This window comes from Symphalangus syndactylus, chromosome 2, assembly GCF_028878055.3.
Source record: "Symphalangus syndactylus isolate Jambi chromosome 2, NHGRI_mSymSyn1-v2.1_pri, whole genome shotgun sequence".
In the NCBI taxonomy this organism is placed as follows: Eukaryota; Metazoa; Chordata; class Mammalia; order Primates; family Hylobatidae; genus Symphalangus; species Symphalangus syndactylus.
The window spans coordinates 95,303,242-95,325,804 of NC_072424.2; the positions used below are offsets into that span (position 1 = coordinate 95,303,242).

At 40.5% G+C, this 22,563-nt stretch overlaps 1 protein-coding gene across 5 annotated transcripts in view; it reads left to right on the forward strand.

The window, feature by feature from the left end:
• Window positions 1-1,860: 1,860 nt before the first annotated feature.
• DCBLD1 (discoidin, CUB and LCCL domain containing 1) overlaps window positions 1,861-22,563 on the forward strand; it is a 67,192-nt gene continuing 46,489 nt past the window's right edge. For all 5 annotated transcript variants that reach the window (XM_063620617.1, XM_055262418.2, XM_063620621.1 and 2 more), the window contains exon 1: window positions 1,861-2,233. In XM_063620617.1, coding sequence (XP_063476687.1) covers window positions 1,981-2,233 — 253 coding nt within the window. In that variant the 5' untranslated portion in view covers window positions 1,861-1,980. The remainder of the gene's footprint in view (window positions 2,234-22,563) is intronic.

Genomic DNA, 22,563 nt, shown 5'->3' on the forward strand with positions numbered 1-22,563 from the left:
TCTTCATTGTTACCAGATCCTAAATCTTTCCCCTTATCTGGCTCAGGATTCAAGTGTACAGCAGATAATTCCATTCCCATCAAGGTACTGACTGAGATAAAAAAAAAAAAAGGTCACCCCTGAAAGCCCACCTGCCTCACATTATGAATTCCTCACTGGCAAACAATACTCCCCATTGTCTTTGTTTCATTCATAGCTCACAGTGTCAAACCTGTTAGAGCCTGGAAGCAGCTGCCCAAACTCACTTAGAAAGAATGAAGAGAAATAAGAAAAAGGGAAAACTGAAGTTAGAAGGAGATTCAACGTATCAAAGTATCGTTTTATGTTTTTGAGTGTAAGAATACTCAATATTTTTATGGGTGTGAATTTACTTTCTGTTAAAAAATGATAAAACCTACCATTTATTAGGTACTTTCTCTACATGCTAGAACCTAATATACACATTCAGTTAGGTACTTTCTCTACATGATAGACCTTAATATACAAATTCAGTATACACTTAATATACACATATATACCCAGTTTGATTCTGGACCTCAGCTTTTCAACAAAGCTGAGGTCCAGAATCAAACTGGGATCCCCTCCATTTCTAAAGCCCAAGTTCTTTCATCTAAGATATGCTGCCTCAGAGAAAGCAAAGCCCCAAAGACAATCTCATTTGAGATTTTATCAGCTTGTTTAGTTAGAAAAGGAAGAGGAAAAAAGGAACGCATGTATGAAATGAGTCTGTCCAGGGTATCCAAAGATCACGAGGGGCCAATATTTGCCATTGGAGGGGCTGTTGCTTCCTCTCCGCCTCCATGCTTCCCTGAGCTGCACCTCTAGGTGAAACTTCAGCGTGCCGCGCGGTGGTGCGAAGGTGAGGGCAGCGCGCAGAGGAAGTACACGGGGACTGCAGGGGACCAGAGACGTGAGATCGTCCTTAAAATACATACCTAATCTGTCCTCGTCACTTTCCTCTGCCACCACCCTCTACAACTACTCGGTAATAACCCTGTAATTCTCCACTCTCCAATCTGTCCTCCCCAAACCCTTCTCCGCAACTCCTCAGAGGGTGTTCGGGTGGAGTCCTTTCCCCTTCTGAACCTTCCGTGGCTGCTCACTGCTCCGAGGACCAAGTTAAACATCCTTTAGGTTGTTTAGCTGCACGTCCTGGTCCCTACTCTGTACACTAGCTTCTACATCTGGCGGTGCACCCACCTGTTCACTGCGCTCCAGCCACCTGGCCCTTTCCTCCTTCAGCTTCTTTGCACAACTTGTCTGTTTTGGCTCCTGTTTTAATCTCAGCTTTGATGCCACTTAGGCCTTTCCTAGCTGATCCCCGCCCTCACCCCCGTTACCCGCCATCTAATCACAGCTGTCTAAATGTGCTTCAACAGCACCTTTCATGTCACTGATTGCAATTTGCATTGAATACTTGCTTGATTATTTTTAATGTCTGCAAGTGCCACATGGATTTAGCCCTACTCCTGACAACCACACTGCTGAACTGAGTAACTTTTGAATGAATGAATGAATGAATGAATGAATGAGTGAATGAATGAGTGAAGGTCCTACTTGGCACCGTCATCATCCTAACATCAAAATATTTCGAGTCCCTCCGTGTTGCTATCCCTGGCATGCCCATCCCCGCGGGCTGGCAAAACCCTAGAGGGGGCAGCCTCCCAAGGTACCGCCGCGGGCTCAGCCCCTCCAGGAAGGACTCCCGCACCATGCGGCGAGGGGCGGGTCCGGCGGTGAGGTGTCCTGCTGCCTAGCAGGTTCACGTGTACTGGTGCAGGTGGGGGAGGAAGGGAAGGAAAGAGCGCAGCAGGGAGCGCCAGATACTTGGAGGGGAGCGCGGGCGGCGCCTGGCTTGCCTCCGGCCTCGCCGTCGGTCACTGCCTGGGAACGCGACTTCCTCCTCTGGGGGCCGACGTGCGGGGCGGGGCGGGGCCGGGCGGGAGACGCCCCCGCAGGGCTGGGCTCAAAGCCGCCCCAATGGGATTCGGTGCGGGGCAGCGACTGCGCCCCGTCCTGGCGCCGCGCTCGTCCGCGGAGGAGGCGGCCCGGCCCTGGCAGCTGCGGCTCGGGGTCCGTCGAGGGGAGGCCGAGCCTGCCAAGCTGGCGCCCAGCGGGGTCATCGTGCCCGGCGCCCGCGGCGGCGGCGCGCTGGCGCAGGCTGCCGGGCCGGGCCTCCTGGCCCTGCTGCTCGCGGTCTCCGCCCCTCTCCGGCTGCAGGCGGAGGAGCTGGGTGAGTGGAGCGCGTCCGGCTGGCGGCGGGACCCGGGGCGCCGGGGGCGGGCTGAGGGCTGCGGCGTGGGCCGGGCCTGGGGCCACGGAGCGCGGGAGGAAGTCGGGCTCGCCGCCTGCCACCCGCGGAGTCCGGCTGTACCCGCGGGGCTGGGGGTGAAGTAGGTTACGGCATTCCGTGTCGCTCCCCCACCAAACTCCTTCCTTCCCCTAAAACCAGAGAATTAACCTGGCGTCTCTGCACTTTCTCTCCGCCGCCCCCCAACTCATTTCACTTAGTTTCCAGACTTCCTGACTCTGCTGGCCCCGTGAGAAGTGACCTGACCCCGAGGGTCGCCTTAGGGGACAGCCGTGTGCAGGGCCGGTTCTCTCCAGCCGCCTTTTGACAAAGCCGCTCCTCGGCCGGCGCTGGGCCCTGCCCTCCTTGCCGCAGCTCCTCCCGCGCGGAGTTGGAATCCCGGCGTGTGCGTTCGGGGCTCGTGCGGAATGGCCGGGGCACGTTTGCCGAGGTTGGCCTTGGACGCGGGCGAGCAGGAGGTGCTGCCGCCTCCTCCCGAGTGTCCTGCTGGCGCCGCAAGTTGGAATCGTGTGGCTTCCTCTGTATTTCAGCGGGTAGACTCTCAACCAGGCTGCTTTTTCTCTGGAGCTGGTCTTTGACTTGGAGTTAGACCTAATTAACCCACAATCGAGTTTACCCTCTGCCTGTCCAGCAGATTAAAGCAGCAATCCCCTTTACCAGCCCTGGGTGTCCCTATTTCATTCGTCCTCATTAATTAGTGCTTTTTTTTTTTTTTTTTAATAGCAAGGGCCAGCTTTCTGCCGAGTTGTTTCAGTGTTTCCTCTCCTCCCTTGCTCCTTGCCCTATATGCCTGAGCTTATTTAATGGCGCTGAGTCTATCCGGAGTACTTTGACAGCTCCCCCAACCACCATGCTTTCTGGTGAAACAGGAATCAAAACTAAAATCAATGCTGGCATTTTTTTTCACTGAACTATGCCTCCATTCTGAAACATTGATACTCGAGATGTTGGTGGTGGTTCCTAAGTTTATATTACATACCAATTTGTTTAAAAAAACAAAATCCCCAAAACCCTAAAGTTATTTTGTCTGGTACTGTAGCACAATACTAGGCAGATTGTAAAATTGTAATAAATACGTAAGATTTTGTTAAATGCGTAGGACTTTTATAATGGATGTTTTAAATATTTTTACTTTTTTCTCAACTCACTGTTTGAAGGTGCACCTTTAATACTATACGTCTGTGAGAATCAGTCCATCAGTATGTTCCTGTACTAATGTGGCCAAAGCTGTCACTTATCTTTCCCAATAAAGATTTAGATTTTGTGTGGTCATCTAGGCTGTTAACTGGGCACTTTGTGACAGCAGCTCTCTAGGAACAAGTGTGATTGCTTAGATTCTTTTTAAAAAACTATTATCATTATTATTATTTTTGAGACAGGGTCTCACTCTCGCCCAGGCTGCATTGCAGTGGCACAGTCTCAGCTCACTGCAGCCTCAACCTCCTGGGCTCAAGCAATCCTCCCACCTTAGCCTCCTGAGTAGCTGAGACTACAGGTGCATCCCATCACACCTGGCTAATTTTTGTATATTTTGTAGAGACAGGGTTTAGGCATATTACGCAGGCTGGTTTTGAACTCCTGAGCTCAGGTGATCCGCCCACCCCGGCCTCCCAGAGTGCTGGGACTACAGGCATGTGTGGTTGCTTAGATTCTTAGTGGGCTTCAAATCTTTATAATTTTATAATGTTAGGGTTGTGATAAAATGCTACCATCTGTGTTATAGGCAATTTCATATTAGACTTTTATTTATCGTGTGGTTTTAGGAAACAAATGTCATAACCGGAATGTTTATAAGCCTAATCAATACAATTAATTAAATTTTTTTGTCAGAGTCTGGTGACCCCATAAAGCTATACTGGGTCCTTTGTAGGGCAACTGCTTGCCTATCTGGTGTTTTTCTTGAATTAAATTTTTAAAAAAGTATCCACCCCTCCCGTTGTTTGCAGCCAGCCAGGTCCCAGGCATTTGGGTTTAGTGGCCAGAGCTTGGGATTATTTCGGCTCCTTATGCCCTGTTCTTCTGGATCCACTTAACTAAAGGTACATATTTACATAGATTGTTTCACATAATTTTGACCTTTCATACTAAGACATCAAGTTGATCATTAGTTTTTATTCCACTTGTATAAATTCATAGGTTTGGATTTAGTCCAGATTTATTACCTTGATATACATTTTTGTAGAATAAAATACCCTTCATTTGTGTAATGAATTTTTGCAACCTAAAACTCCCTGCTTCTCTCTCCACCACAAGATTTGCAAATGGTTATTAGCTAAAGCTTTCCCCCTTGTGATTTAAGTGAAGAATCAAAATGAGCGCTTGATCTCTGAGGAAACTTCTAAGTGTAGATTCAAATCTTGCATACTTAAAAATTGCTTCAAAACCCTCTGCCCAACTCTCAATTTGTTATTTAGAAGGTCTGCTGTTAAATCATCTGTCATTTATTTTGGGTTAGACATAGGATCAGCTGATAGATGATGTTTTAGGTGAGTGGCTTTTTTAAAAGTCAGCACAAGTTTATTCTGCCACCTTCTGTACGAGTGTGTGCACTCATCCTTCTCTTGTCTCATCTGAACAGCCAGCCTTGTAGACTGTAAGATCCTGAGGGCAGAGACTGGGACTATATAGTCTTTGTCTTCCTAGTATCTGACAAAGGTACTCAGTGTTCCTTGAGTTGAACTGAACAATCTCTTTGTGTTTAGGATATATTTTCAAATTACTTCCTAACTAGTGGAAACCAAGTAATAAAGAGCCTACTGACATTCTTTATAAAGGTGTACATCTGCTGCTTCTACTAATTAATTTTGTTTATCAAGCCCAGCTCTCTTGGCATGCAAATTTCTATATGTAAGGATGCCTTTTAAATGAAAATACAGCAGAAAGAAGGGAACATGCCAGCAGAACAATATGTACAATATCTTTTGGCTCTAGTAGATATAATTTGTAACACTCAGAAACAGTAAGTTGTATATTAATATTTCAGAGAAGAAAGAGGTTATGTTAAAAAATTCATTAAACAAATCAAATGATATGTTTAAAGCAGAACTTGAACTCTGAATAATGTCCCAAACTGCTTCTATTAACTTTACATGTTACAATTTGAACTCTTTAACCTTGTGGAACTGACACAGACTTGAAAATCATTTGTAAAAACCACAACTTGGAAATTAGTAAGGCATCTGACATTTATGAGGAATTATGTCTTATTTTTAACACACATGGGGGCATTAATTTAATTGCAGCATTTAGCAAAGGTTTTAGTTGTGTTAAAGCAGGAAAAAAAAGTTTGTTCTGGGAAATACACCCCATAGCGTTTACACCTATTTCTACGTGTGTCTTAAAGCATAAAGTCAACTCTGTACATATTAGAGCAATTAGTTGTTTTCCTTCATTAAAACAAATCAATAAATGTTAGCTATCTTAGTATTCATTAATGTTTATTACTATTGATTTGACAAATATTGAGGCCTCTTTGTTCTGTCTCCTCCACTGCCTCTCCGACCTCATTCCCTAAAATGCTCCCCCATACTCAGGCCTCTCTAGCCGTTTGGTTTTTTTGCTATTTCTCCAAAATGACAGGCACTGTTCTACCTCAGAACCTTTGCACATGCTGTTCTCTGCCTGGAATAGTCTTGCCCCAAATATCCACAAAGCTTGCTCCTCCTTCAGTGTTTGTTTAGATGTTGCCCTCTCAGGGAGAACTTTCCTAACCACTTGAAACCCTCTCTTCATTCCCAGAACTCCATATTCCCCTTCTTAGCTTTCAGTTTTCTCTAGAGCAGGGAACCCTAAGCCCTGTGCTGCAGACTGGTACCTGTCAGTGGCCCGTTAGGAGCTGGGCCACACAGCAGGATGTGAGCAACAGGTGATGGAGCATTACCGCCTGAGCTCGCCTTCTATCAGATCAGCTGGGCATTAGATTCTCATTGGAGCTTGAACTCTATTGAGAACTGCATGTTTGAGGCATCTAGGTTGCCACGCTCCTTATGAGAATCTAATGCCTGATGATCTGAGGTAGAGCAGTTTCATCTGGAAACCATCCCCCTCTAACCCAGCCCCATACACGGAAAAATTGTCCTTCATGAAACCGGTCCCTGTTGCCAAAACGGTTGGGGACCACTGCTCTGGAGCACTTACCCTCTTCCAACAAAGTGTATAATTTACACTTTAAATTGTCTGCCTTCCTCCTACTAGATTATAAGGTCCATGAGTTTTGTGCCTTGAACAGTGGCCATATTGGGAGCTCAATAGGGGATGGGTGCTTAGTGAGGATGGGGTGAGAAGGCAGTGAAAACACAATTCCTGCCCTGTAAGACTCAACCTCACTCTAGTTAAGAAATCAAAACTGGCCAGAGGTGGCTCACACCTGTAATCCCAGCACTTTGGGAGGTTGAGGCAGGCGGATCACTTGAGCTCAGGAGTTTGAGACAGCCTGAGCAACATAGCGAAAACCCATCTATAGCGAAAATACAATAAAACTAGCCAGGTGTGGTGGTGTCCTGTGGTCCTGGCTACTCGGGATGCTGAGGTGGGAGGATCTCTTGAGCCTGGGAGACAGTGGTTGCAGTGAGCTGAGATTGGGCCACTGTACTCCAGCCTGGGTGACAGAGCAAGACCCAGTCTCAAATAAAAAAAGAAAATTAAAACCTGGACGTGGCAAAGTAATGAAATTGTATGTCTAATCCAATGTTGAATGTAAAAGTCTGAAAGTATGTATGTAAAATAGAGAAATTCATTCTAGCATATTAGAAATTTGGCATTGAGGGTGAAGGGAAAAATATAGCCAGAATTTCAGATTATTTTTTTCATTAGACTGAGGAGTAGTTTTGCCTTTTTGCAAACTGAGGAGTCACGTGGATGTCATCTTCCAGATGTTCATTGTCTGCTTTGTACGTTAAAAAAATAGTTGTTTGCCTTACTGGGTGAGGGAGACTTAGTTTATGGGAAAAATAAAACAAACGCACGTGATGACTTCTTACCCGATGTGGAAATAGAGTCGTGACTGTGAGCCCTGGTATGCTGAACCTAGAACCAACTGCCAAACTTGCCTTTCAGTGGGAGTTGAAGAGGAGGGGTTTTGGGGGATTGTGGGGTAAGCATTGGAGGATTCCCTAAGATCCATGAAAGCAGAGATGAATCTGAGCCTCTTCTTTCACCACCCAGTACGGTGCCTGGCACATAGCAGGCTCCAGATAACTACGAGTTCCTGAGTCAGCATATGAATGCTGTGGTTGAGGTTTGAAAGAATTGAAAGGAGGGTAATATTCATGTTATTTTAAACAGAAATTGTATATATGACTATTGTGGAGCGTTGGGAAACACTGCAGGTATGTAAGAAAATAACTAGGCTGGGCGGGGCGGCTAACTCCTGTAATCCCAGCAGTTTGGGAGGCCGAGGTGGACAGATCACTTGAGTCCAGGAGTTCCAGACCAGCCTGGGCAACATGGCGAAACCCCCGTCTCTACAAAAAATACAAAAATTTGCCCGGCGTGGTGGCACACGCCTGTAGTCCCAGCTACTCGGGAAGCTGAGGTGGGAGGATCCCTTGAACCCAGGAGGCAGCTGTTGCAGTGAGCTGTGATGGTGCCACCGTACTCCAGCCTGGGCAACAGAGTGAGACCTTGTCTCAAAAAGAAAATAACTAAATTCAACTCTGAAAAGAACCGGGAATCTCTGAGACGCTTTTACAGGCAACAGCAGGAAAACTGCCATGAGTGAGGGGCCGGCAGTCTTGAGATTAGAGGGGGGGAGCAAATGATCCACTGATTTAGACCAGGGATCCCCTATGGTCTGCTAATGCTTACACATTTAGGGTATCAGGGGCCTACTTCACCTCAAAGATCATTTGGGGACAGTGTCTAGGCATTTGTGACATCAGCACTGTGTTAAGTCATATTGTCGTGTATGACTTTACTGCCATTTCTACATGATTTATTAATCTGGTTCTTATTAGCTATTTCTTCAGGAGCTACATGCTGTGTAATAATGTACCCAATATTTGCAGAAATGTCTTGTGTCTTGTGTATAATTATATATGATTGTATTAGTTTGTTCCGTGTTGCTATAAGGGAATATCTGAGGCTGGGAAATTTATAAAGAAAATAGATGTATTTGGCTCAAGTTTCTGCAGGCTGTACAGGCATAGCATAAGCATCTGCTCGGCCTCTGGTGAGGGCCTCAGGAAGCTTGCAATCATGACAGAAGGTGAAGGAGAAGCATGTGCATCACACAGTGAGAGACAGAGAAAGAGAGATGCTCTTAACCATCCAGCTCTTGTGTGAAGTAATAGCAAGGACTCACTCATCAGCAAGGGGATGGAGCCAAGCCATTCATGAGGGATCTGTCCCTATGATCCAATACCTCTCACCAGGCCCCACCTCCAGCATTGGGGATCATATTCCAACATGAGATCTGGAGGGGACAAAACATCCAAATCATATCAACAATAATTTTAGGCTAGGTAGATTTTTTTGTAGGAAAAGCTGCAAAGGATAATACTGAAATAAGGTAACAGCTTAAGTAGCTCTGTGTTACCCCCATACCACCCCCCTTTTAAAAATAGAGTTGTGCTTGAGCTTCTTTTTTAAAAAACAAAAAAGAATAAATTTCTCTTAGGTTGGAGCTTTCTTCCCTACCTTCCCTAATGCTTACAACAGAAGCAGAACAGTTGTGAAACAAAGTAGGATGTCAATAAATAACATTGTCCTGATATATCATAATCATGGAAAATGTTACACATAGAACCATTGAAGACATGTTTTGATTCTATATATTTTTATGTAAACGCACAGACACACACACCCCATAGCAAATATATGTGTGTACACACACATTTACTATTTTTATTAAATATTGTGTAGACACAAAATTATAGACTATAAATAAAGGTATAAAGAACAACAATAAAACTAATACCTGGGTTCCCCCCTCTGCTACCTAGTCTGTGTATGCTTTTATATTCTGCTTTTTTAAACCTGTTTTATTAAAAGTTTTTTATTATATTACTTGGAAAAATTCCATATTTATATTTATTTTAGAACGTGCCTTGAAGTAAACCAAAAACTTATTTCTAAGTCATTTATTTGCTACTGAGAAATATCTAATGGGAAAGTGGAATTTTTGTCCAGGCCAACTTATAATTGATGTGTCTTGTCAATGTTTTTGTTTTATATTATTCAAATTACTCTGTCTTACTAATGGAGTCAAATAATTGCCTATTCATACTTTATTTGAGAAAAGTACATAAGTTTAAATATACTGAGTATCAGAAAGGTAAGGTGTATTTTTTTAATCCTTCTTTGGTGAGATTCTTAATTTGTATTGAATGGATCAGGCTTGTTCATTATTAGACTATTTGGAGTTTATTGAGACCCACGTTAGTTTTTATAGTCAGCATCTTCAAACTCATTATAACCGCTATTGTGGCCTTTTTATTCAGTGTTCAACATATTTACATTTACTGAAAAAGAATAGTCTTTGTTTTCTTTCATCACAAAATTAAAATCCTTGAAAACTAATAATATATATATAGCTCCCTTTTTGCATTTGAGCATGTTTAGTGGTTGTGCTTAAAGGCTGTGTGTAAATGATTTTTATGAAGCACGGTATTCTTGAAAAACAAAGGAAACAAAAACTTTATTTCACTATTATTTCTGACAAAAAACAAGACAAAAGGATATTAAAAGTGTGATGTCCGGTTAAATTTGAATTACCAAGGCATAAAATTTCCTACAGGGAAAATAGATAAACATCTATGCGTTTGTTGCCTAACTTTTAAATGGCTGAGTGGTTTTAATTCAGCCTTTTTATTGCTTTTCACAAAAGCAAGTTTACCTTATATTAAAATGTGGTTGATTTCAGCCCAAAAGAGAAAACTGTAGAGGCTTAATGACCCATGGGACCACTGGAACATGAGATTCATATATTGAATTGCTTCCATTCTGAGGATTTTAGAATGGAGGCTGCTTGTTTTGAGAATAAAATGAACCAAGGTTTGCCCCCACCCCGCCCACCATTTTTTTGGGATCCCTGGAAAGCTCCTGCTTTGCCAAGGGACTAAAATAGGAGATGGCCTATTGCAGACAGAAAAATGGCCCTGTACCTACTGTTGCTGCCAGCTCAGAGGGGTCTACAAGTCTTTTGAGACTCCAAAATCTATTAATAAACTAAAAATTTATTAAGGATTTCTTGACTTTTTTCCTATTTCATTTGAATCTCTAAATATTTTCTTACATAGCCACAATGTTATGAGCAGACCTAAGAACACTGATAGTTTTTCTTTAATATCATCTAATACTCAAGTCATATTCAAATTTCCCAGGCTATCCTAAACATGTCTTTTAACCTTTGGTTTGTACAAACAAGGATCCAAATAAGGTCTACATATTAGTTATTATGTCTCTTTAGTCACTTTTAATCTATCACTGACCCCCACCCATATACTTTTTCTTTTCCTGCAAGGAAACCAGGTTCAGTTGTTCTGTGCCACAGCTCACGTCCTAAAGTGTACTCATCGCTTCGGAGTAGTTTATCTTTTACTTGGTGCGCTATGCCTGTATTTCTGTATAAGCCCGAAATTTGACCTAAAGACTCGATTAGATTCAGACTCAGTGTTTTTGGTAAAAGTACTCAAAGGTGCTATGTACTTCTAACTGTATCACAATAGGACGCATATGTTATTATTGTTGTGATTATTGCTCTTCTTTTAGTGATGCTCAGACTCACCAGTGACTTTAGGAAGTGCTACATTGATCTCTCCATTATAAAACCGCTGTTTCTCTATGACTTACAAGTAATCTTTGGAATGTTAGTTTCTTACTCAGTAAAAGTATTTCCTCATCAACAATTCACTGTATGGTTTAAGCATCCAATTACTGTTGTTGCTTGTCCAGTCTGATTTTTCATATAGACAAATTTTAAACTTCTATCTTCGTATGTATTTTGAATCGTTGTATGTTTTTTACATCGAATTTAATCCCAACAATTCTGAGAGCTATTGAGGGAACTGAGATTCAGAGAAACAATTATTTACCCAAGACACATTTACTTTGTGTGCCCAAAGTGGGACCCAGGCACATATCTTACAATTCTGAATGCCTTGAAATGGTTTCCTGACCTTTGTCTCCAAGGATACCCATCATATGTTCCTATCCAGGGGAGAAAAAGTTAGAAAAGAAGTCATGGGGGAACACAGTTTGAGGGGGTTACTTATGCAATTAAGCCTGAAATTCATAGTCTTTGGTTTATATTTGAGGTGATCACATTTGCCATAGAAATATTAAGATTTTTTAAAGTCCTAACTGGTAGCTAACCATTGCTTTTATAGCATTGCAATACATCCCGCAGTGCAGAATATGGAATGTGCAAAAGCAGTACAATTTTCAGGACTGGACTGTGATATGATTTTATGAGGTTTATTTTTTCTCTCAACTCTCATGTTTCATACCTTATTAGATGTATGATAAGATACCATCTGTCACCCCACTGAGATTTGCTATTTTCTTGTCAGTAAACATTGATTGCTTGTTCCGTGGATATGGTGCATAAACCTATGCTTGCACAAACCTTCCCATCCTATTTCTTTGTTTATTTTCCACAGTATGCTGAAGTAATTCCTGAATTGACACTTTTATCCAGGTTTCAGAAATGCCATTTTGGCTTAACTATAGATCCTGGAACTTATTGTTGCCTGTCCTAGACTTATAAATGAAATCTGGAGTGAAAATAAGCATCAGATACAGATGTGTTCTAATTTTAGGAATAGATATTAAAATTAAGCCATACAAAATTTTTATCTTGAGGATTTTCTTTCACTTTAAAAAATATTCATGGCAATATCCCTCTTAATAATGAGGGCTTTTTAAGCCTGTTGCTACTCAGAATATATCTTACAGGATCCAATGGAATAGTCACTAATAAGAGCTTTTTGGAAATGTAGAATTTCCAGACCCTGCATTTTGACAAGATCCCCAGGTGATTAGTTTGCATACTGAAGTGTGAGAAGCAGCACTTTAATACACTGACATCTTCTTTTACAAAGCATCTTTCAGGAGCTAAGCAAAGTGAACAACCTTTGTTGGAAGTAAAATAGGCACCTCTCATTAGACCTTTCCCTTAATAGTCTAGTAAAGAGTACTTCGATCATTAAAAAAGGGGGATGACAGAACTTCTCATATCATAGTTTTTACAAAAAAAAAAAACAACTCCTAATTAAACATGACTATATTTCTCATGTTAATTTTGAGACAAAAAGAGTATGACTACAAAAAACTAAATATCAGTTATGCTGCTCAGCAGTAATGTGAGGTTGGGCAGTGTCTTAAATATCGCTCCCTCAGTTCTGTCAACTCTAAAATGGGTGACTTAGGCAGTAGTGGCATTAGAGCACGTGATTCCATTGCGTCGTCTTTGAAGTCAGACTAGCTTCAGGTTAGGATCTGAGCCCAGCCCAGCCACGTGGGCTGAGTTATGCTGCATCTCAGAGCCTTGACTCCTTCACACACAGAATAGAGATAATAAGAGGGATGTGTGGTGAAGAAAGGGTATTGTGGGCTTCAGTTTTGTTGTATAGGAGATGTCCTATCTTATAAGCTACTGGGTATACACTTTGATGTTTGTGAAATTACTCTTTGTATATGTATATCTCTATATATGTGTGTGTATATATGTGAAATAATTTGTAATCAATTTTTAAAAACTATCATTATCAGATATGGTTGTCATGAAGGCTAAATAAGGTAATATAAAGTCCTTAGAACACTGTATCTGCTACTTTTTACAATGAATGTTTGGTAAATGCTAGTTTTTAGTAAGGGCCCTTTCATAATTTTATTTTTTTCCTTTCCCAATAACTTTTTGGCTCTCAATTTTTTAAAAACTATTATCTGTGAAAGTGAAAGCTCACATCTATGTGCAAAGGAGAAATGTTTACAGTTTTAATTTATAAAACTCAGTTTAACTTTGTCTTTACTTGGTAATATTGGATTTTCTGGACTCCAGAGAGAAAAGTCAGTATCAGTATTACACTTTATCTGAATATTGGCAGTATGCATGTTTAACATGAAACCAAGGTGAGAGAAAGCTAGCATGTTCTAGTGGCAGGAAAGATTTCTTGACTTATCTTCAACTGAAGCAGTGGCAGCTTGGATATTACATCAGCATCCTGACATTATTAACACAGGTCAGCAGCCTCTTTTCTCTGACTTCCTTATTCTAGGCGTCTATTCAACAGAGATAAAACAGTTGTCTTAGAATTGTTTTACTGTACAGACAAGTTTTTTTTTCTTAAAAGTCTTCTTTGAAATTAAGAAACTTATCTTAACCAATGTGTCCAATTTGTTGTAGATACCCACAAAGCACTTGTAACTTAATAACAACAGTGAGAAAAGTCTTGCTTTTGAATCAAGTCACATTATATAATTTCAGTATCATTTTTAGAACTCCAGAGGCCAAAGTCCACTTCTCCACATAACATCTTTAATCCCAGAAGCCCTATCATGGGATCTCTCTGTGTGTCCCACTTGTGAGAGTCTAACCCAGGAGTTCACCAGTAGTATGTCTCACATCCCAGGAGATGCCCCAAGAGGAAAGAGTTTTCTGGGAAATGCTGTAAACTGCAACACGCATCAGGGCTTCACTATGCACTGTAAGGGCTTTGAGATGTTCTGTGGTAAAGAAAAAAGTGGGATTCTGCAAGCTTACTGACCTTGCAGCTCTTTTGAGGAGGTTCAAAGCATAACCTCCTGGTAAACCGCCCAGACTAGTACCACAGTGTCTACTTCAGGACATGCTGACATAGCAGTAAGTGGGCATTAGATAAATACTGGGAAATGCATTCTAATTAGACTTTCTCAGCCGATTAAAGCACACACACACAGCCTTATTCATCTTCACCACACCCAGTTATGGTTGGTAATTTTACAGATGAGGAAAATTGATACACACTAAATGGGGGATTTCTTAGGATCATACAGCCAATGGGTGATGGAATTTGGACAAAGTCAGCTAATTCAAAGCAATATTTTTGATACTTTAATAATGTGTAGAATTTTAAGATAAAAATAGTAGCAGTTAATATATTGAATTTTTACTATATGGTTGCCTCTTTGCTTGATACTTTGTTTTTATTAGCATTCTCCCGTTTAATGCTCATGAAATTAGGCACTATTGTTGTCTTTGTATTACAGATGATGGAATTCAGTTTTACCTTAGAGAGGTAAAAAGACTCACCCAAGGCCACAAAGCCAGTGTTAGGCAGGGCTGTGCCAGAATCAAGGTTGTAACCATTATGCTCTGTCACCTCCCAAGTTTATGGAAATAATTTATGAATTAGGAAATGATAGGTGTGTCAACTCTCCTCCCCCACATCCACAAGCCTTCTAATAATCTTTTGCTTTTCAGCAGAAGTCTCAAGACTGGAGAGTGACCAAGAACTGCAGTGTTCACTGATTTTATGTATAGCACATTAAAGAATAGCATTGGCTAGATTTTGAGATTTTTTTCCATTGGCAGCAAATTATGAATCTTTTAAATATCTTAACATGGTAATTATTGATGTCTTTGGACACTGATGGAAGTAATCCCACATTATATAGGGAATCGTAGAGGAATCATAGGATCTCTTGAAATGATTTGGTTCATTTTCATACATTCAGACTGATTTATTTTAAGTGATACTTTTAGCTGATAGGAATGTTGAAAGTTTCCACAGAGAGACTTTTGACATATTCCTTGTGTTTCCTTTTTTTTTACTTTCAAATGTTTCATCTGCTGAGTCAACAGCATTATCATCCTTATTAGATCACTAGTCATATCATTAGCATCTATTTTATACGTGGTGAGAATAAAGTTGAGAGAGATTGTCCAACAGTTTTATAAAACATGGTCATGTGTTTCTAGTCGATAGCTGTAACTTCTTTCAGCATAGTATTATCATCAGTATTCCTTTCAGAAAAACTAAAGATTTTGAATATTTTGTTTTATCATTACAAGTTCTGTTTTGCCTTTGTTCATTCTCACATAGCAACTGAGGCCCTTTTACTCCTGTTTTTCTTTTGCTTCTGGCAGCCTACAAGGTAAAAAGCTAAGCACAATTGAAGAAGAGCAAAGTTGCTAAGAGAATAAGGCTGAGAGTGGAATTAATGATATCTTGGAAAGTCGGTTTGCCTTACCATCAGACAAAACTGTAATAATTGCAGGCTCTCCTTTGTGGTTGAAAAGATTGTAGTCATCAAGAGCTCACTTGATCTTAGACATGGGAAGAAATTTTCTCACACCCACACATGGATGATTGTATATGTGTTGAGACCTGTTGTAACTTGAATATTAGAAGAGCAAGGATACAACTAATGAAATCACGTTTCTAGAAATGGTTTTACTCTTGTGATATTTTAGAGCACTCTTTCCCAAGTTGCAGGTTAGGACCCATTAATAGGTAATGAAATCACTTCAATAGACACAACCAGTGTGCTTTAACAAAGACAAAAATGAAACTGAATAGAATAGGAAATAATCACAATGCATTACATGTAATAAAGTAATTGTATCATTTAACTTCTGTTCATTGTTTATGCATGTGTATGAATATGTGATTACTTGGGGTGTGATAAAAAAATCTGTGTTCTAACTATAGGCCATAATAATAATTTTAAAAAAGCTTGAGGTTTCTGTCTTGCTCTAAGGACTAGTTAATAATCAATCTAAAAAGTATATTTGATTAGCCGGGCTTGTTGGTTCATGCCTGTAATCCCAGCTAATCGGGAGGCTGAGGCAGGAGAATCGCTTGAACCTAGGAGGCGGAGGTTGCAGTAAGCCGAGATCGCGCCACTGCACTCCAGCCTGGGTGACAGAGCAAGACTCCATCTCAAAAAAAGAATTTAAAAAAAAGTATATTTGCACTATTCATTTTACTCCACCCAGATCATTTTCCAACAAGTGCAATTCAGTTACAAGTTTTCTTTTAAAGTCTAATCATGCTTTCTAGTATTGCAGAACTTAGTCCATACCAGGTATATCTTATTTTGCTTTTCTTTTAGTGGAACATGATTTCTTATCAAAGGGAAATAGTCTTTTAAGGAAGTTATTGTTTTCCTTTCGTAGTGGATGGAATTAAAGTAGACTAAATAAAGGATTGGCTTGTGTATACAAGCATCTAGGATTTGTTCTAAGCTTATTTAGAAAGTAGCTTGTATATCGACAACTCCTGAATAGCTAATGTTAAAGGCTAAAAGGTAGAGACCTATCCATTAATTTCAGGCATTTGGAGAATAGATACTGAGTCCATATCTCTATTTTTGTAAGTGTCAAGAATTTACTTGTTAATATATCTTTCTTCTCTTGACTGTGGACTTCTTGAAGTGAGAACTACAATGTACTAAGTTCCTAGTTGTTTGTTTCCTGAATTTTTAATGACAGTCCGAGACTTCTTCCTATCTGTGTTATGAGGCTGATGTTGAAAGTAGCCTTTAGTGTTACAAAGAATGTTAGGTGAATTTGGTAGTTTCAATTATATTATTTTTCTCCTTTATATGTATTCATATGGTAGAATGTTTAGAAGAAAAATGTATAAATAAAATGAAAATCACTTGTAAACTTATACCATAGAAGTAAACACTTTAAATATTACACATCTATGTGTGTACAATATATTCTGTATTAAAGTGTTTTCATGCTAAATATTATTCTAAAACATGAGTAACTTCCTTAACATCACACTGCTTGGAGATATCAGTTTGGCTATTCTTTTCTAATTTAGATTGTTTCCAAATGTTCAGAATTAAAATCTGTATACTTAAATTCTGTACATAGATCACTTTGGGAGTTCTGAAATATTCATGAATACTGGCACCTTTTTCCAGAATCTAAGCTTCATGCATCTAGTTTTGTTCTTGTAAATTGTTTTGAGGAAGTGGTGGTCAGTGTCACAAACCAGCTGTGGCTCCAAACAGACACCAGGATTTAGGCCCATTACAGAGAGACCACCCTGGAAATATTCTACAATCAAGAGGAGCTTTCAGTCTAGAAGAGGAGGAAGTGATACTTAGTTTAGTCATCATGTGCTTTGGCAAGAAATTACAGTCGAAAGGAAGGAACAGATAAACATTGTGTAGTAGCCACTTTGAAGAGTGGTCAAATTCCCTATGGCAAAACTTCCTCCTCCCCTCCTCATTCCCCATTCCCCCTATTTTGATGTTAGATAGGTGGCACTTTACTGTGTTACTCCCCGCCTATCCTCCCCACAACATTACTTGGAGTTTAATCATAAGATCGTGGTTTTATTTTTTTCCCTTAAAGATGGATCTTTATTTCTTTTAATTTTTAATATTCTTAGAACTGTGAGCCCTCATCATCCAGCTATAGCAACCATCAACATTTCTCCATATTTTTTCATTTATTCTGCATCTCCTCTTTTTTGCCAGGTATTTTAAGGCAAATCCCAGACCTTATGTCATTTCAGCCCTACGTATGTCAATAGGCATCCCTCAAAAAAATGGCATTTTCTTATGTAGCCTCAATGCCATTGTCTCACCTAATAAAATTAATAATTATCTGAAATTATTTAATATCCCAATTATCTATTTAAAAGATTTTATAAGGTTGGTTTTTCAAATCAGGATTCAAGCAAGTCTCACTTGTTATGGCACATAAGTGTCTTTTAAATCTAAAATAAACACTTTTTTGTGTATGCCCCTTCATTTAATTCATTGCTGAAGAAACTAGGTCAACTGTATTTCACAGAGATCTTTTTATTGCAGATCTGTTTAAATGCTTTAATTAAAAGAATTTTAGGCTAGGTGCAGTGGCGCACACCTGTAATCCCAGCATTTGGGAGGCCAAGGCAGGAGGATCACTTGAGCCTAGGAGTTCCAGACCAACCTGGGCAACATAGTGTGGCCCCCATCTCTACCAACAAAAAAAAAAAAAAAAAAAATCAGCCAGGTGTGGTGGTGTGGGCCTGTAGTTCCAGCTACTTGGGAGGCTGATGTGGGAAGATTGCTGGAGCCTCAGAGGTCGAGGGTGCAGTGAGCTGTGATCGTGCCACTGTATTCCAGCCTGGGTGACAGAATGAGACCCTGTCTCAAAAAGAAAAAGAAAAAAAAAATTAAGAGAAAAAGCATACAGGATAACAAAATGCAAAGAGTATAAAAAAGTACAAAATAGAAAAAGTAAAAGCCTCCTCACTTCCATCCCCACCCAGACAAACTTGATTGACATTATTTTTTCAATTCTTTAATTAACCTTTTTATTTTCAGATCATTGTAGATCACATGCAATTGGAAGAACTAATACAGAGAGATATTGTATACCTTTTACCTAGTTTCCCTCAATTATAACATCTTTGCAAACTACAATACCATATCACAACCAGGATACTGACATTGATACATGAGACAAAGAAGATAAACTGATAGTTTTTAAAGTAACTTTTGTCTTCTTTGTCAGTGATTGTTAATTAGAGAGTCAGGCTATGAGATGTAGGCTACCTGAGTGTCAGAATGAGGTAATAAGAATAATGCTTCTCCTCATCTCTACTAAAAATACAAAATTAGTTGGGTGTGGTAGCGCATGCCTGTAATTGCAGCTACTCAGGAGGCTGAGGCAGGACAATCGCTTGAACCTGGGAGGCGGAGGTTGCGGTGAGCTGAGATCACGCCACTGCACTCCAGCCTAGGCAACAAAAGCGAAAGTCCGTCTCAAAAATAAATAATACTTGTCTATTTTCATGTGTATACATCTGCCTTCTTCAACACATGACATTGTAGGCGTTTTCTCTCCCTAGCAGTTTTTCATTTTACCCTTCGGCATCTTTCTACTTAATCCTTTGAAATCACCCAAACTGTGGAAGCACAAGAGAGTGAAAATTCCTGATGTAGTTAATACCCATGGAATAAACTTATTATATTAGTCTTGCCACAGAAAACTCCATAGTCTACTTCCATAGGTTAGAGTGATATTAGAACTTCTGATGACAGTTTGCTTTTTAATAAATTAGTACTCAGCACTTCCTTTGCAATTCAGGTTCTTTGGCAGAACAAAGACTCATGGAGTTTTGTTCTGATAGTTAATGGAAGAGAGAAATTTCCCCAAGGAGGTACAGATCCCCAGGCAAAGTAACGATGGGAATGTTGACGATTTGAACTTGCCTGCATTGTGCCAGCATTGCTGGGTGAAAGAAGTTTCCTCTTGGGCCTTAGAGTGGAAGTGGTCGGAAAGAAGTATAATTAAAGGGCTGAATAAAAGTGATACCCTGGCCGGGTGCGGTGGCTCACGCCTGTAATCCCAGCACTTTGGGAGGCTGAGGTGGGTGGATCATGAGGTCAGGAGATCGAGACCATCCTGGCTAACACGGTGAAACCCCATCTCTACTAAAAATACAAAAAATTAGCCGGACGTAAATGCACCTGTCGTCCCACCTACTCGGGAGGCTGAGGCAGGAGAATCGCTTGAACCCAGGAGGCAGAGGTTGCAGTGAGCTGAGATCCTGCCACTGCACTCCAGCCTGGGTGACAGAGCGAGACTTCGTCTCAAAAAAAAAAAGTGACACCCTAAGATTTTCCTTTGCTGACACATGTCACTTTAAAAAAATAAAATTTAGAATATGATAGTCACATGTAGGTTGACTCATATAATTGCTCCTTATTTTATATTTAACTGTGTTTTCTGAAAAAAAAAATGTTTTTCTCTTCCTCTTGTTTTATGAAAGGAGAATTTCATAGTCCTAAGAAAAGTGACATTTAAATATTTGACCAGGAGATTTCTTGGTGGCTTGGAGAGGTTGTGTTGTGTTTATATTTAGATGCATATTTGTTTGTACTAATTACCCTAGGATTGCTTTATGAGGGTGCTCAAAATAAATGCTTACAAAGGTAGGGCAGGTAACAGAAATGAGTAACAAGGACCTGGTGAAGAACTAGGATGTTTGGCTCCTTTCAAGGGACAGCCACTGTATCACTAGCCCTGTGAGAATGCCTGATCATGTGGTTGTCAACGTCTTTCAGTTGTTGTTATTGTTGTTGTTGAGATGGAATCTCACTCTGTTGTCCAGGCTGGAGTTCAGTGGCATGATCTCAGCTCACTGCAACCTCTGCCTCCTGGGTTCAAGTGATTCTCCTGCCTCAGCTTCCTGAGTAGCTGAGATTACAGGCTCGCGCTACCATGCCCGCCTAATTTTTGTATTTTTAGTAGACACAGGGTTTCACCATGTTGGTCAGGCTGGTCTCGAACTCCTGACTTCAGGTGATCCGCCCGCCTTGGCCTCCCAAAATGCTGGGATTAGAGGCATGAGCCACTGCTCCCAGTTTGTCCTTCAGTTTTAAAGAGAAACTATAAATTGGATTTTTTATTAAAGCCCTTTAAAGCCAACAAATCAGATTTTAAATCAAAGCCCTGTGCACTGTGTGCTCCTGCACACTGTGCTTCTCTCTAGTATCATTTTCATTTAATTCTTGGCAATTTTGTGTTTATCAACTGCCAGGGAGCCCAAGGAATTTAGTTGTCACCTCAACCTTAACCAACCTTACAACCTTTGTCCCCAAACCTCCTCCCTCTCTGGACTCTTTTTGCTGTCTATATTGGCCTCTGCGTTGCAATCATTTCTCGACTGAACAAGGCCTTGGTGTTTTCTCTCCTTTGTTCTTCCCACTATAGTTCCCCCAAACCTGAATCTGTTGATTTTGTCTCAAGAATTTGCCTGTTTTCTGTTCCCTTCCTTCCTGTTCCAGCTACCCCCATTGCTAGCCTGCCTACTGCTCCTGTGATCCAGATTCTGTCCCCATTCTAGTTCCTGTAGCATGGTCCAGCCAGGTTGATCATCTTTTTCTAATACCTCTTTCGTTATCTTCCTACTCAAAAAATTCTATGTGTCCTTGTTGCCTACCACGTAAATTTCACTAATTCTGCCTAGATCTCAGGGCTTCATAGTAGTTTTATCTTGGCTGTCTGAAGTTCCCCCCGGCACTCCTTAACCCATTGGTCCATTAAAGCCAACTCTATTTCCCCAATTCAGCCCCTTGTCAGGGGCTGCCAGGAATCTTGTGGGAGTTTCTGGATAATGGGTAGATCCTTTCCCTAGGCCTTGGCTGTTGAGATGATGTAGATTCTAGAGTTTTCAAATCTTTTTCTTTTTCTTTTTTTTTAATAAACCTCTATTACCATTTGGCCCTGACACCTCAAGGCAAGAAGGAAGTGGAATAAAGGAAGACTCCTCAATCCAACTCTAACTGGGGAAGCGGCTGGGAGGGAAGAGGGCTGCTTTGAGGTCCTCAGATTCACAGTATACCCAAGTTGAGGCTTCTCCATCAGAGACTTTGGGATGGAGAGGCCTTCTTTTACTACCTTTGAGAGTTCCTTCTTCAACAGCTTTCTGCTTCTCTCCCTCCAGCTGAGACCAGAAATTTTTGCTTTGTTTATGTGAAGCTGTACTAACTATAGACATTTTGCAATCTGAATGCAACGTATGCTCATTCTCCTTGCAGCCCACCCAGTTGTGCATGTCCTTAGATAGTTGTGTGATTGACTAAGTCACTTTAATCAACTAGAGCAACTTGTAGGTTAATAGGTAAACTTCCCTATTCAGAAAAGTCTTCAGATAATTTCTTGTTTTGATGAAATGCTGGTAATTCGCTGAAACATTCTTTCTTGCCTCTCTCCTTTGCATTTTGTTTAGACCCCTGATGTATATATAACACATAGCACCTAGAATTATAGTTATTTGAATGTGTGACTATTTGCCATTTTACTCTGAGTTCTATGACACAGCAAGTGCTGCTTTTGTGTTTCCAGCTTTTAATACCATGTCTGGTTATGAAAAGCACTCAACATAGTAGATCCTTGACATTTTCTGATTGTACATCCCAAGTCTATGAAGAACCTTAGAATCTGTGACTGTCATTAACTAAGACATACATTTCAAATGATTATTAGGTTCAGTCCCCAGCTAAGTGACTTGTAGCTAAACAAAGTTATGTCAGCTTAAGCCTCAGATTCTAACAGGAGCATTTTCTGTACATTATCTCATTTAATCAGCACAACCACCTTCTAAAGTGAGTAATATTTTTTCTCCATTGTGAATTATTACATGACACTGACTTTGGGAGTGGCTTGGCAAATGCATGCAAGGCCTGCTGAGCAAGTTTGGACGGGTGAATAGATAGATGATTAGAAAAAATAATGATTAAGTGATTTGTTTCCTAAGGGCTTTCCATTCTAATATGTGAAACATTTTGGTCAACAAGAAGATAAAACTGGAAAACAA